The sequence below is a fragment of the Budorcas taxicolor genome, chromosome 9 (assembly GCF_023091745.1).
Source record: "Budorcas taxicolor isolate Tak-1 chromosome 9, Takin1.1, whole genome shotgun sequence".
Taxonomy (NCBI): domain Eukaryota; kingdom Metazoa; phylum Chordata; class Mammalia; order Artiodactyla; family Bovidae; genus Budorcas; species Budorcas taxicolor.
In genome coordinates this window covers 57670122-57685934 of record NC_068918.1, presented here as the reverse complement: position 1 = coordinate 57685934, position 15813 = coordinate 57670122, and the positions used below count along the sequence as shown (strand labels likewise).

The window sequence follows — 15813 nt, the reverse complement described above, 5'->3', positions numbered from 1 at the left end:
GACAATAGATACAGAATAACAGTGAAATAACCATATCAAAATGAGAAAGAAAAGAAAGGAAAAAAAAAAATGTGATTCACTCCACACAGATGCCCTTGCGTGCTATCTTATTTAAAGGGTTTTTTTTTTTTTAGAATGTATTATGATATGTATTGGATATGTAATAGGAAATAATATTTCTTAACACAGGTCAGTTACAGCAGCATAAGATCATTTGATCCTGCAGTTCCTGTGGCTGGACCTCCCCAGACTGTATCCAATTTATGGAACAGTACACACCATGTCTTCATGCATCTCCATCCTGGAACCACCTACCAGTTTTTCATAAGAGCCAGCACTGTCAAAGGTTTTGGGCCAGCCACAGCCATCAATGTGACCACCAATATCTCAGGTATGAAATGAATAAAGTACAAACAGAATTGGTTGTAATAGCGTATCCTAAAGAATCACAAATACACTGAGTGTAATTCACGTCATTTTTTGAATCTTTAATATGGTTAGTCATGATTGAAATCAAAAATTTATAAATTCTTTTTGTTCTTCCATGTTCATTTTTATTATAATTCTATGGAGCAAAACAATTCAGTACATGGATATTTGATTTGAACTTTAAAACTTGGTTACAATCACTATATCTTGGGAACACATAATAATCAAGCTAAGGCTAATGAAATTTACGGTTAGTGTGGTTCCCAGGTGTACTTGAACTTTTAAGGTAGTTTATTGTTATTTATCCCTTGAGTTCAGTAATTCTATCCTTTAGCAATTTAAAAACAATTTAAAGTGAAATTGAAGTATTGGAGGCATGATGCTTCTCAGTATGATTTATGAGTATGTTTGTGTATGTATAGTACACATATGATATACATACATATGTAATAATACTCATATACATTTTGTACCTATTTAATCTGTTTATTCTACTTCCTAAATAACTCCCAGATAATTTGCCTCTTTCTCATGTCACCATTTCCACCTTTCCATCTGGATTGTATTTAAAGCTATCGTTGACATATCTTTCTAAGTAGCACTCTCGCCTTTAGACTTATCTTGCTCCTGTGTTGTTTTTTGTTTCTCTATTGATCTTTGTATAACATTTATTTCTTCCTTAATTTTTCTTCAAAATTGAATATATAATATTTACTGTATTATGCCTAGTATGATATTTTTACACGATTAGCATTTGTGGCACTTCATTTTATGGCCCTTTTCATCCTCTTCTATCCATGGGCTTCCCTGGTGGCTCACAGGGTAAAGCATCTGCCTGCAACGCAGGAGGCCCAGCTTCGATCCCTGGGTCGGGAAGATTCCCCTGGAGAAGGAAGTGGCAACCCACTCCTGTATTCTTGCCTGGAGAATCCCATGGACTGAGGAGCCTGGTGGGCTACAGTCCACGGGGTCACAAAGAGTCGGACACGACTGAGCGACTTCACTTTCACTCCTATCCATAAATCCAAAGTTCCAGTCACAGCAAACTATTGTATTGTCTGTGTCCTTTTACATAATTGTATCTTCATATATTCTGTTTTTTTAATCTCTGGTATATTTTTCCCATGTTCTCTCTTTCTGATGAGCTTTGACTCTTCTTTTAATATTCAGCTCAAGCATTGCCTAAATAGTGAAGTCCTCTGTGTTTCATATTCCTGGTTCCCTGCACTAGTTTAGAAGAGTATGGTCCCTCAACATCAACTTCACATTAAAATGTCCTAGAAATGTACATTATCAGGTCCCTCCTCAGACTTTCTGAATCAGAAACGGTAGACAAATGGGAAAGCATTCTGTATTTTTATTTTAAGAGCCTTCTAGAAGTTTCTGATCTCCCTAGTCTGAGAACCACTGTCTAAGTAACTGTCTCCTATTTTGGTCACCTAAATTCTTCTATAATTTTTTGGTGTTTACAAGAGTGTCACTCTTGATAAATCTGAATCCCTACTTTTAACTCTATAAATGTCAAAAACCATGCTTCATTTGCTTCTATATTTATAGCACTTCTTGTAAAGTTTGACATACAGTAAGTATTCAGTAAATGTTCAATGAGTGAATGCGATACTTTAAACTTTTTATTAGATACCATTTGTTCATAGTTTTTCTGGTAATGTACGTATTTCACTGGTCATATCCTCCCTTAAACATCTTTCTGCATGCAAATGATCAAAAGCCATTTGAGGTTATTCACCCAGTTCAGGATTAGGAAGCCTCCTTACCCAAAAAAATTATCAAATATTTTGAAAAAATTTAGATTTCTTCTTTTTAAGAATCTGGCAGTGAGGGCGCTAATTCTTGGTAATTAACAGCTGAAGTGCTCATTTCCGTTCAGCATACTTCCTAGATATGTCTCTATAGTGACCACAATGGTGAAAGTGATCACGATCAATGCTAGGTCATTCCACAACCTTTAGATCGAAGCAGCACCACCTCCCTAGGCAGCCTTTTACCTAGGTTCCTGCCATTTGTGTCTCCACATCTTCATGTGCAACTCTATAACCAGAAATCCCCAGAGTCTATGCCATTATCACCTTCCTCCCATCCCATCAATGCTGGTTTCAAGATCTCAGGAACCTAGAAGTTACAACATCTTCATAAAATGTTTGGAGTGTGTGTCGCAAGTTGCCAGATTATAATTTAAAATTTAACAAGTCTTAACTTCTTATCTTCTGCTGCTTTAGGTTCTCAGAGTTAACATTCAGTGGCATTTGTTAAGGTACAGTTTAATTTTAAGTATTAAATTGACTTTTTCCTTCAGTTCAATTCAGTCGCTCAGTCGCCTGTCCGACTCTTTGCAACCCCATCGACTGCAGCACACCAGGCCTCCCTGTCCATGACTAACTCCTGGAGTTTACTCAGACTCATGCCCATTGAGTCGGTGATGCCATCCAACCATCTCATCCTCTGTCGTCCCCTTCTCCTCCCACCTTCAATCTTTCCCAGCATCAGGGTCTTTTCAAATGAGTCAGCTGTTCGCATCAGGTGCCCAAAGTGTTGGAGCTTCAGCTTCAGCATCAGTCCTTCCAATGAATATTCAGGACTGATTTCCTTTAGGATGGACTGGTTGGATCAGGATCATTTATTCAATTTGAACTATGATATATTCTTGTTTATTGATTGAAACTCTTTCCCTCATTAATTATTTATCAGCTCCAACTTTACCTGACTACGAAGGAGTTGATGCCTCTCTCAATGAAACTGCCACCACGATAACAGTCTTGTTGAGGCCAGCACAGGCGAAAGGTGCACCTATCAGGTAAGAGGGGAAAATCGTAGTCAGAGGGAAAACAGAGAGTAGAACAGATGTTTTCTCACAGCCATTCAGCGGCCAGTATAGTGGTTCATCTTTAGGAGACTAACAGCTAGTATCAGAATGGTTTTATTTTTGTTTTGTTTGTGTTTGTTTTTTCTTTTGGTTAAAACTATGAAGAGATTTTTAAGAGTAAAATTCTAAGAGAATTTTGAGATATTCATGAACCAAACCATTCACCTCTCTGTACTGTTTGATTTAAGAGTATTGTTCTTTGAATTTTTTCTTTCTCTAGCCCAATTTCATTTCCCTTCCTCTGTTGGTATCTGTGGTATATGAGCTTTGAAGTTATTTGTCAGGAATAGAATGAGAAAATAACCCCTGCACGTTGTATTAAATCTGTTATGAATAATTCAACATGAGTGAAATTATTGATTGAATAATAATATAGATTACATAATAATAGTATATTTTCATAAATATGATTGAAAAATAGGAAGCTTTGAGGAAATAAAAGGAGAATAGTTAAAATGAATGTGGCTTATGTAATCTTTTAATTCCTAAATTGTTGCTAATCGGAAATTTCATAGTAAATATTAAAATTCAATTTCCCATTTAACTTAACTATCTAGTATTAAAACCTCCCACATATTATCCTCATCTTGAAGAAATTATGAGCCATGTTATTTTCACAGATTGAGTGAAATTATTCTAATGATTTTAATTCCTGCATATTTGTAATTAGATAAATGTACAAAACTTTAGCAGGTTTCCATTTGAAAGTTGTAGATTTGTTGGGTACTTTTGTTGATATACTTTTCTGGAGAAATAAATCAAGGCACAGAAATCATTGCAGGTATATCATAATTGAGTCATCTCAAGTTGTTTACATATTCATAACAAATTAATCTTTGTTCTGTGGATTATATGACACGCTTGACCTTACGGGCACATATTAACCATGTAAATAATCCTGTATCACTGGAAAGGAAGAAATATTTTTGTTAATTAAAAAAGAAAATATTGGATAAAAGAACCTGAGTCCATAAAGGAAACTCTTACCTCATGTCTGGCTAAAAGTCACAGTAATACCACAGCAGAGAAAAAAGAGATGATCGGATTCATTTGTAATAGAAACACTTGTGAGGCACTGGATACTTGAAAATCCAAGTCTATAATACTCTTCATGAATGAGTGATCTGTGAGGAAGTCTGATTTCTGATTCAAAGAAGAAAGAGAAAATGTCTGCATTCAACATCTTTTACTGTTGACAAGTAATCAGAGTTATTCACATCTTCTACCTGTGATAAAATTTACTTTATAGTTGTTCAGTTCTGCTACTGTTGTTTAAATAAGCTGCCAGGTACTTGCACTTACCTTTTTAGAGTTATATTTGAGTGAACTCAGCTCTACTTAATGTAAGTTGCACACACAGTATATTATTATTATTACACAATAGTACCTAAGCTCTTTATTAATTTAATCAAATTATTATACAAATATTAATTGACCATGTATTATGTGCAAGGCACTGTGCTAAGTGTTGTAAACCAAAGAAAACAATCGCAACAGAGCACAGACCTTGGCCCAGATTTGTCATGGACAGTCTGTGTCTGCAGTGAGAGGAGTCTTCATCCTTGTAAATCCTTTGCTCATAGTTGGTGTTCACAAACTTTGTTGAATTTGTGAATATATTATTGATAATATGTTTTTAAGTCACAAGTCTTTCTTTGATTTTATTTGCATTTACTTACCACTATATCTGCATTATATTTGTGAACAAATAATGTATACCCCAGTGAAAAGTCTTGTCCTAAATAATGCAGAACTTAGTATCACCAACCACTTTGTTCTTCAGTATTCATTAAGACTGTGTCCATACACTAAAGTAAAATTTGTATAGTGCAGTCCTAACAAATGTGACTCTTTGACAAAATTAATTTTTGAATATATAATTATTCTAACGGGCTTCCCTGGTGGCTGAGACAGTAAAGAATTTGCCTGCAATGCAGGAGACCCAGGTTCGATCACTGCATTGAGAAAAATCCCCTGGAGAAGAGAATGGCCACCCACTCCAGTATTTTTGCCTAGAGAATCCCATGGACAGAGGATCCTGGTGGGCTACAGTCCATTGGGTCATAAAAATTCAGACACAAATGAATGACAAGCACAGTCTTTCTAAAGCTTGAAAGTTGCTGCCTGATTTAACTAGTCCTTTGAATCTCCTCATCAACTTTTTGAGATCTAGCCTTAAAACTGTCATTACTTGACAATCATTACTATGATTCAAAATTAACATTACCAACATTTGGAATCATTTCCCTAGGATGCAGAATTTAGTTTTTTCTAAAGCGTTTTATATATTTCTTATATGAATTCAGATTTTAAACTGAGTAGATATAATTATAAATTAGAATTCATAGAATGTCCCAGTTATTAAAAGACTGACCCAATGTAGCTGTGTTTTCAAATAATGAAAATAGCAGTGAAATGTTGCAAAAGCACAAGAGAAGAGTTTCTCAGTGGTGAATTCAGTTTGTTGTAAGATGTAATAAATGAATGTGTGTTTTATCACACCTTTTTCCAAATATAAGCTCAGCCTGTTTTAAGCTGGCAAGAAACTATCTGTTCTAGGGTATAACTAAATGTTTATTTTGCAGGTAAAACCTATTCTTGCACTTTAGAATATTAAGTACCATATATTTTAAGTTAGATAATTAGGACATAGTCATGAAATGCCATCAAAACCATCATTTTTCCCCACAATTATATTAGAAAAAGAAATTATTTGATGCTCAGTGATAGCTTAATGGGCTTCCCAGATGGTGCCAGTGGTAAAAAAAAAAAACCCTCCTGGCAGTGCAGGAGGCATAAGAGATGTGGATTTGATCCCTAAAGTCAGGAAGATCCTCTGGAGGAGGGCATGGCAACCCACTGCAGTATCCTTGCCTGGAGAAAGTCATGGACAGAGGAGCCAGGCAGGCTACAGACCATGGGGTCACAAAGAGTCAGACAGAACTGAAGTGGCTTAGCACTCAAGATAGCTTAACAGGATTACAGATCAAAATACAGAACTGGGTTTAGCTGGAGTTCAAACCTTGTATATTAGAATTACTCCCTGAGTCAGTTGGTCACATATACACAAGTTGAAACATTATGACTACCCTCTTCATTCATCTGCAGAATATTTCATTTCATCCCAGAATTTTAAAGAGATTAAATAATTGCACCTGAATTTTCTCACCAGTGTCACACAAGAAAACTTATTTGAATTCCAGATAAAAATGCTTTGAAATTTAAGCAAAGATGGAAATAGTACTTTTCCCTCATTTTATGACTACACAGGTCTTATGGTCCAAGTAAAATCAAGTAGATGTTGTTTTAACTTAATGTTTATTCTGATGGTATTTTGCAAATGTTTAGGTAACAATGGTGACACAAGTTTGAATTGGATAATGTGTATTTGTAGGTAGTGAGAGCAAGATGGAGATATAAGAATGTGGTAAGGTATTAACCCCAGTATAATGAGTACAGATTTTGACAGTGGGAGAGCATCACATAATTTCGACAAAATGGAATGTTAGAGAAGTGTAGTTAATGTTCAAAGTGGTGTCTGAGCGAAATATCAGCAGTATTGAAAATAATTCTCTTTTGCCTTCTCCATGGACAGCTCATGGCATATTGAGAATATTCAAAAAATAACTGACTGAATGGGTGGCTAGATAGGTGGGTGCCTAGATTACATGATGGAAAAAAGAAAGGCAAGGAAACTAGGCCAGTAACATGATCATAAAGTTATCAATACTTCCCTAATGATGGAAGCAATTGAGATGAGAAGAAATTGTATATTGCAAGGGAGCTAGAGCATGATTAAAAATAAAATTTGTTAACATTAATGCCAATGTTTTGAGCTTTGTTGATTCTTAAACTAGTAGTTCCTCTTACAGAAATAGGAAAGTCGTGATAGACCTGCTTTGCATTGTTAAGAAGTGAAGAGATGGGGAGCAGGAAATGTAATGGACATCAAAATGATAATTATGTAAAGCAACTATACTCCAATAAAAATTAATGTTAAAATATGGTAATTAAGCCTTTACTCTGTGGATTATCAGAATGTCGGCATTGGGGCAGTCAATAGGAATGATAGTGGCTATGAGATCTTGGGAGGTTTGTTGGTTAGAGGAATTGTATAACATTGGAGCTAGGGAATTTCTCCTAAAGCTTTAAGGTGACAGTCTCAATTAAAAAATGAGGAAGTATACATTGAATACTTTGTGACTTGTTATCACCTAGAAATCATACAAGCTAAAACTTAAATTAGAATCACAGAGGGTTTACTTACTGCTAAGTCGCTTCAGTTGTGTCTGACTCTGTGTGGGTTAAAAAAAAAGTCCATGGAATGCAAAGGTGACTTTGCATTCATATCCAACATTTTAAAGCATTATATCAGGAAGAATATCTACCATGTCTATCATATAATTGCTTTGAGTTAATAGCAAAAATCCCTGTAAAGTCTTACAGCTGAAGGGAAGTTGTATGAAAGAAGTAATTATTTAGCCTCCTAAAAAACTAAAAATGATGCCATACCAATGTTTAATCAAATTAAAGTATAGTATAGTGAAATCATCTTTAGTTTTTTACCATAAAGAAATCATATTTTGAGTGTTGAGTAAAGATTCATGATGTCAGTATATTGATTTTAACCTAATTATGGAAGTATTTTAAAAAGGTAATTAAGAAGAATGGGGAAATATGAAATATAGGAAGAGTGAATACAATTATTCATGTGGCTTTGGAATATTTAAAATTGCCAGAGTATTAAACTCAAGTAATATTTAGATATAGCTAGACTTAAGTACCTATAGATAGAATTAGTACTTAATAATCAGGTAATTAGACACCACAAGGATGAAAGAGCATAGGCCAATTTCATGTAATCAGTCAAATAACTTTTAATTTGATTTCTTATTTCTTACTCTCTGCCCTTTAATTAATTTGTAGTGATAAATAAGTATCAAGAAAAAAACAACTTTAGAAAAATGAGGAGTATATGGTTAAAGAACAGCCTACTCAGACGAATTGAGATAAGAGGAAGGAAGATAAGAAAAGTCATTTTAAAAATGAACTTTATAATTTTAGTTTGGAGCTCCATCTCAAGTTCAATGAGATCTTTCCCAAAGAGCAGACTTGTCTTCTCTTATTCTTCTCTAACATCAGCAGTTTGCTTTTGTTCTTAATAGATCTGAAGAGACAAGCTGTCGTGTATGAAGTTCTTTAATTTGGATTGCACAACCTGTGTCAGTTTAATAGAATTAGTTAAGACTGAATGTTCACTAGATGTTCTGGATTTTTCTAGAGATGTGGGCTAATTAACAAGGAATTTATTTTTAAAGATTAAGTTAAAGATTAACAAGGTTGGGTAATTATCAATATTGTCCATTAGGACAAGAATATAAGGTTAGATTTATTCGAGTAGTGTGCATGTGCAAGTTTATCCACATGTATGAATGTATCCATAGGATATACAGACGTATAACATACAAATATGGATTCTAAATTGAAAATAAGCAGAAAAAGAAAAGACTAGGCTTGCCTAACATAACATATGTCAGCTATGATCTTCTCTCTCTCTCTCTCCAAGGGCTATGCTTATGTTTCCCTGTATTTTAAAATTGACAAGTGTATGCTCCACGTACCCCTCAGAGAGCATGTATCTTGTCAATAGCATTCCTTGGAGCTTAGAGACCCAACTTGGCAGAGGTATAGGGAATGATGCAGTATGGATAATTTCAAATAACATAGAATTCTGCCTTAGTTACTTTCTCAAATCTCAATTTCTGACATTAGTACAATTTCTGTCCTATTTCTTAGCACAGTTAGGAGATTGATACCAATCTGCCTATTTCTTAGCACAGTTTTAATGGAAAATGGGAACTTAAATAATTAGGAGAAAAAGAAAGTCTTTAATATACAAATCTCCTTTCTCTTAATTTGTGCAGCTTTCCTGTTTGTAAGTATGACAGACTGTATATTAAGTTAACCTTTTATACTCAATTCTAAACTAGCATAGAATTTAATGTTGTCTTAGATGCAACTTTTATCTCTCTCTTTCTCTCTCCTTTATTTTTTGGAAGTTCATTAAAGAAAATGTTCTATTACTGCTGGAGATGCATTGAATAACAACTATTTTCTCTATATAGAATGATCTAATTTGCCTGGAAATTCAAGATTCAAGCATACAGCCCTACACACAGCTGATTTATTTTTAACTTATATGTGACCATAGTACTTTCTCTCATAATTGTCAGGAAATTAAATTATATATTTTTTACAGATTTATTATATATATGTAATATACAATAAAATAACAGTATATTAATAATGTCCATTTTCTCAGATGTACATTACCTTCAAATTTTGTACATTACCTAAAAAAATGTATATTTTCCTAAAGAATGTCTTACAGAGAAAATTATTAATATACCAGTTTCAGAAATAGAATTAAAATTTTAATTAGTGGTGAGGTAGATATTTACTTTAAAGTTCAATTATTTTCTCTCCTTTCCTCTGTAAAAGACTAGCTATTAGAGGAAAGTTTTAAGACTTTTAAGAAAGGTATTAGAAGCTTTAGGCTTGAGCTTTAATGGGCCAAATACCATCTGTTTCTACAATTTGTAACATTTTATTATTAACAACTCTAGAAGAAGGAGGCAGTCTATTTCAGTGGCGAGGACAGATTTCTGTCCATCTGTGCCCGTATTGCAGCATGTCACTTGTGCTTTAGATCTGCATAGCTCTGAGCCAGTGTTGATGCCATGGCAAGGTCAAGAGGTGGAGAAGCCTGTCAGCACGTCCTGTCTCTAGCATGATGACAACCACAAGCTGGTGCTTCAAGCCCCGCTCTGAGGCAGTCACTCTGTTGAGCCTTGGAGCGAGGCCTTCCACACTATGATTTCAAAGGAAAATGTTAACTTTAAACATTTTAAAATATCAGACAAAAAACTTAATGTATGATATGTCTCTGGTTAATGTCAGGTTCCTTATTAAGGGATCTCATCTCTCAACGTTTAAAAATGTGCAGAGTCCTATGGTGATTTGTCTTTTCTTTTTTTTTTTTTTTTCAGGTCCTTAGTGATTATATTGGGGTTGGGGGAAACAGAATCCATGTGAAATGCTATTTTACTGCAAAAGAGCTTGAAAATCAGAATACAGGAGGTTAAGACTGACTTTAAAAGACTGAAACATTGAATGTTGATATTAAACACCCCATTCCTTTTTTTGAGAAAGCTCAGTATCTAGAATCTCTAATTGTATGCTTTGTTTTTCCTTTTCCAAAAAGTGCCTATCAGATTGTTGTGGAGGAATTGCATCCCCACCGAACCAAGAGAGAAACCGGAGCCATGGAATGCTACCAGGTCCCTGTCACATACCAAAATGCCATGAGTGGGGGGGCACCATACTACTTTGCTGCCGAACTGCCCCCAGGGAATCTTCCGGAACCTGCCCCATTCACCGTGGGCGATAACAGAACCTATCAGGGCTTTTGGAACCCCCCTTTGGCTCCACGCAAAGGATACAACATCTATTTCCAAGCCATGAGTAGTGTGGAGAAGGTGAGCATCCTCCAAGATTTTGCTTTTTCACTGCCTGAGGATTAGCCACAGTCAAACTTTATAAATACTCAGTAACATTTGTCAAGGGAAGAAAAAAAATTCAGTGTGTAGGGGGTGTTGTTTCTGTTCCTAGCAGCATGCGTGGTTTGGGGCCTACTGTAGGGGCGGGGCTCCATGCCAGTTATATTGCACAGGATTCCTGTTTCCTAGTAACTGCTTCTCTTTGAGCCCTCTTCAGGAAAGCCCACAAGAGCAATTGTGAGTAAAATGATTTGAAAAGATGGGTGTACTATTGCCAGGCCTCCAGCCCCTGTAAACATAGAGCATTGTACTGTCTTTTTTGCTCAATAGTGGCACACTTCAGGAGATTAAATTTACTGCAGGATAAACAGAATGCGTGTTCCACAGCAGGCTAATAAACCCTTATAAAGTTTTCAGGGGGTACAAGCCAAATAGTAAATAACTGGTAACAGTCCTCTGATTACAAAGTAATAGGGCGCCTGTGGTATATCTGACAGAACCTAAACAGAAGGCAGTCTGGCGATGTCGGGATGCTGTGCGGTTAGAGAAGTCTGTTTTCCATTCCCTGGCTGCCCCTCCTTTTCCCATTTTGGACGCAGTTGTTGTTGAACACTGCCACGGCTCCCAAATGAATATTGAAGAGGGAAACACAACAGGAAGGTAGAAACTACCAGGGGTTCCACATGTAGGGAAATAACCTGGGCTTTCATGTCTCATGCCGTTCTCCTGAAAGATTTTCTTTCCTAAAGCATATTTTATTTAATTTTTTTTTTTTTTGCAGGGAGGTATAGAAAAAAAATTGAAAATACAAACCTTCTACAACTTAAAATTCAATAGAAGAATGACAATTTTATGTACTTTGTAGCTATGTAGGAAATTGCTGGTTTTGAGGAACTGAGTCCCTGAGATGGGTACCTGGGAGATGATGTGGAATATCCAATTGCAGCAGTCCTATTATATCCTGGAATCGTTTCATTGCACAACATAGTAATCTATTTGCATTTCTGTAAGGGAGCGTGAGAACTTAGGGTATTGACTGGCTGCTTCTGAATGAAAACTTTATCTTTGTGCTTATTTGTATGGTTGGATTACAATATATGGAAAGGAAAATGTCACAGCATCTTCTAAGATGTACTTCAAAGCCAGAGGCTGCTCATGGTTAAAAATGCTCTTCTCATCTTCTAGTTTATTTTTATATAAGTAGGAGTCAGCTGCCTACTTTCCACCTACACATCATTCCGTACCACTGCCATGATGGGGCTGCTCAAAAAAGAGACAACCACAGAAGTTTTATTCCATTCTCGGTATAAAGTAGCATAGTTCTGTGTTTGGGTATTCATCTTTAGAGAGGTGAGAGATTCCAAATTAACTTTTGTAACTTGGTCTGTGGTATGAGAGAAGTGTTAATGAATGTCTGTTACTTATAAAGAATTTTCTCTGGCACTCTTTAAAAGCTTTGATATGAATTTTCTCTTCTAATTGTTAATATATCTACATGTGGTTTAACCAAAATATAGAGTAGCAATAGTATGTTTCACAGTTATCTTGGAAAAAAAGTATTAAAATTGACATGGCTTCTACCAGCGGAGACTGGTAATCCTGATGGAGTTAACAGCAATTGCTTTTAAGAAATCAAAATTCCTTTGAGCCTTTATGGTACTGTGAAACAGTCTCTGGGAGTGTACTGTGAAGGCTTCAGGTCACAGTTAAATAATAAAACTGCAGATTTTCATTTTTAATTACTAATTTTTCCCTCAATGCTTTACTTTAATTTAAAAATAACAAATGCTTAAGTGAATGAATGAAGTCACTCAGTCGTGTCCGACTCTTTGTGGCCCTATGGACTGTAGCCTACCATGCTCCTCTGTCCATGGGATTTTCCAGGCAAGAATACTGGAGTGGGTTGCCATTTGAGGAAAGTATATAAAGTCTTGGTTTATCTATCTATAAAACTACTCAAGATGGAGTTACATACACATCTTGAAAACAAACAGCCTCTGTTGTGTTCACCACCTTTAACATCTTATCCAACCTCTTGGATTCAAGGATATATATTCAAAGATATAAACTGAATGAACTAAATTTTGGAGGAGTGAACTGCAGACCTTGAGGTGTGTTTCACCCTCCTAGTACCACCCCACAACATTTAAAAATAAAAGGAAGAGAAAAGATTTTTTAAATTCTGAAATGTCTTGTCCTTTCCCATTTCTCCTTCAACTTCCTGATCTCATCTGTCTAGCAAGAGGAAGAAAAATAATCCCACCAAGAAATATTTAATCCCTAGCACCTAAATTAAAAAAGAAAAAAGAGCAGATGAAATATACTGCAACTGTGATGCAATTTTATTACTTTTATCATTTAGCTCCTTAGTCATGCTAGAATCAAAGCAAAACTGTCTAGTATTCAGCTTTGGTCTGAATCTACAGGTATGAGATGAACATGAAATTTATATTTGGGTCTGATTTGTATTAGCTTTGGGAATATATTTTTTCTTTATGATCATTCAAAATGTACAATAAATTCAAATAGAATGCTGGATTGTTTGTCCCAGCAAGATATCCTGTTTCATTACAAGATAAACAGAGATACCTTTAGAAAATACTAGTTTTTTTAAGTTATTTTACATTTTTTAGAAATCTCTGTGAAAACATATAAAAAATAGTGTCTTTAATGCTATGATTCTATTATTTGGAAACCTACTTTATAACCCCAGATTAATCTTCATACTGTAGTTTATGAAATAGGAAACATTACCTATAACTGACTATTTTCACTTTTTTATAACTGACTTTTTTTATTCCGTCAGGAAACTAAAACCCAGTGTGTACGAATTGCTACCAAAGGTAAGAGGTTTGCTTTCTTTTTTTTTTTTTTTTCCAAATTCCATTTGCCAACTTTCTAAAATGAAAGAGCTTTGTTCCCTGCTTCAGGGCTAATTAAATGTGGCACTTCTATTACAGAGTATTTGTAGTTGGGCCCAGGTAAACTGCCAGCCAAGTTTTCTGACTCACTTGGGTGTCTTTGACAAGTAATGGTGTGCTACTTTTCATCCCCTAGTACTTGACGGGAGGAATCTTGTTATGACAATAAGAAGGATTTAGAAAACTTCAGAATGGTTTGTTTCTGCCATTTTAGTGTCTGAGAGGTCTTGTGCCGCTGATTAGCCAACATATTATGAAAACCTCAGCAATATCTGCTCAAAACAGCAAATTCCTTATTTAACAACCTTTTGGTTGTAGACAATTAAACACAAAAGACAGCTAGTCTAGGCATATGTAAGGGTAAGGATGGAAACAGGTCCATATCAGTAGTATAGGTGGATTGAAGATTCTTTCCTTTTTTATTAAAAAATATTTTTTTAATCCAACTGTTGCCAAGAAATTAGGTCTGGGAACAGCCAGGGCTATTTCTCCTGACACTGCATATTATAGTTTAGTTGTGCTGTTTCTTTAAGAGAAGGCATTTTCATCTTTGAATGAGTATTTAGAGTTCAGAGTGGGAGAAAGTCCCCTGTATTCCACTATGTTTATAATCCTTCATTTAAGAGTTATGTAACTGTGCCAACAGGGAAAGAGAGCTACTTGGTGTATTCTAACAAGAAAAATGAGAAAAAGCTGTCCGCACACAAACATAGGGCTCTGCAGAGGGTTGAGGCTCTGGGTGGTTTGCTGCCAGAATTAGTATTAGGTCCCCATTCATAGCAGTAGTTGATTCATTTAAAGTAAAAAATGAATGGCCATATTCTGTTTGTGCTGGCATCTTTCCTTTTATCATTTTTCTCAATCTAATCATCAATCTGCTCAATTAAGCATTTGTTTTATACTCTTGATTTGTAAAGGCAATAACAAAAGACTTTTCCCTTGACTCATGAGGAGTAATAAAAAAGCTTCACAGAAGAGAAAGTAATATACACTTCTCAATTCAAATACTAGGGTTCCTCATGATTTTTTTAAAAATAAAGCAAACTTAAGGAAAAGAGAAGGCATACATAGATGCATGAAGTGTATAGGCATTTTATTTTAAAAACTTGGCATATGTATCAAGAGTTAAAATTGAGATTTTTAGAATATAATAGCAGAAGGCATTTAGGTCCTAAGTTTTTCAGATTTAAAACAAAACCAGAAATGTAAAATGGTCTCACATCAGCCTTCAAGAAGTTTCTTAAATATGCATATTAGTGCTAGTCACTCTGTCCGACTCTGCAGCCCTATGGATTGTAACCCAACAGGCTCCTCTGTCCATGAGATTTTCCAGGTAAGAATATTAGAGTGGGTAGCCATGCCATTTTCCAGGGGATTTTCCTGGCCCAGGGATTGAACCTGCATCTCCTACATTGCAGGCTGATTCTGTACCATCTGAGCCATAAAGGATTCTAAAATTTTAAGTTTTCTTGTTCAGCTATTTACATTTATATACACTTAAGTGTTATTTTATCCCTCACTCATACCAATAAAATTACGATGACCAATAGCATATGATATTTTGACTGCAGGCGAATAGAGATTATGGGAATCAGATTGACCATGTGGCATAGAATATTTGCCAGAGACTCAGAGGTAATAAGATATAGTCCACTTATGGGAATTTCTTCTTTGCCTAGAAATCCAACCCTGCTGTGTTTCTGGGTCTCAGGTTGACAGTGTTGTTTCTTGAGTGAAAGAAATCTGGCCCCACTAATGGGTTCAAACCCTGCCTTTGCCACTTCTGACTGTTCTTTTAAGTTGAACAAAATAAAATTCTCATTCTAAAAATAAGAATGTTAGAGTATCTCAACAGGTTCAGTTCAGTTGCTCAATCGTGTCGACTCTTTCCCACCCCATGAATTGCAGCACACCAGGCCTCCCTGTCCATCACCAACACCCAAACTCACGTGCATCAAGTCAGTGATGCCATCCAGCCATCTCATACTCCATCGTTCCCTTCTCCTCCTGCCCCCAATCCCTC

The 15813-nt window shown here is 35.6% G+C and overlaps 1 protein-coding gene across 1 annotated transcript in view; it reads left to right on the top strand.

Moving 5' to 3' along the window:
• PTPRK (protein tyrosine phosphatase receptor type K) overlaps positions 1-15813 on the top strand; it is a 625738-nt gene that overhangs the window by 499338 nt on the left and 110587 nt on the right. Inside the window, exons 10-13 of the mRNA XM_052645975.1 lie at positions 190-391; positions 3136-3241; positions 10575-10848; positions 13676-13712. Of these exons, the coding sequence (XP_052501935.1) occupies positions 190-391; positions 3136-3241; positions 10575-10848; positions 13676-13712 (619 nt within the window). The remainder of the gene's footprint in view (positions 1-189; positions 392-3135; positions 3242-10574; positions 10849-13675; positions 13713-15813) is intronic.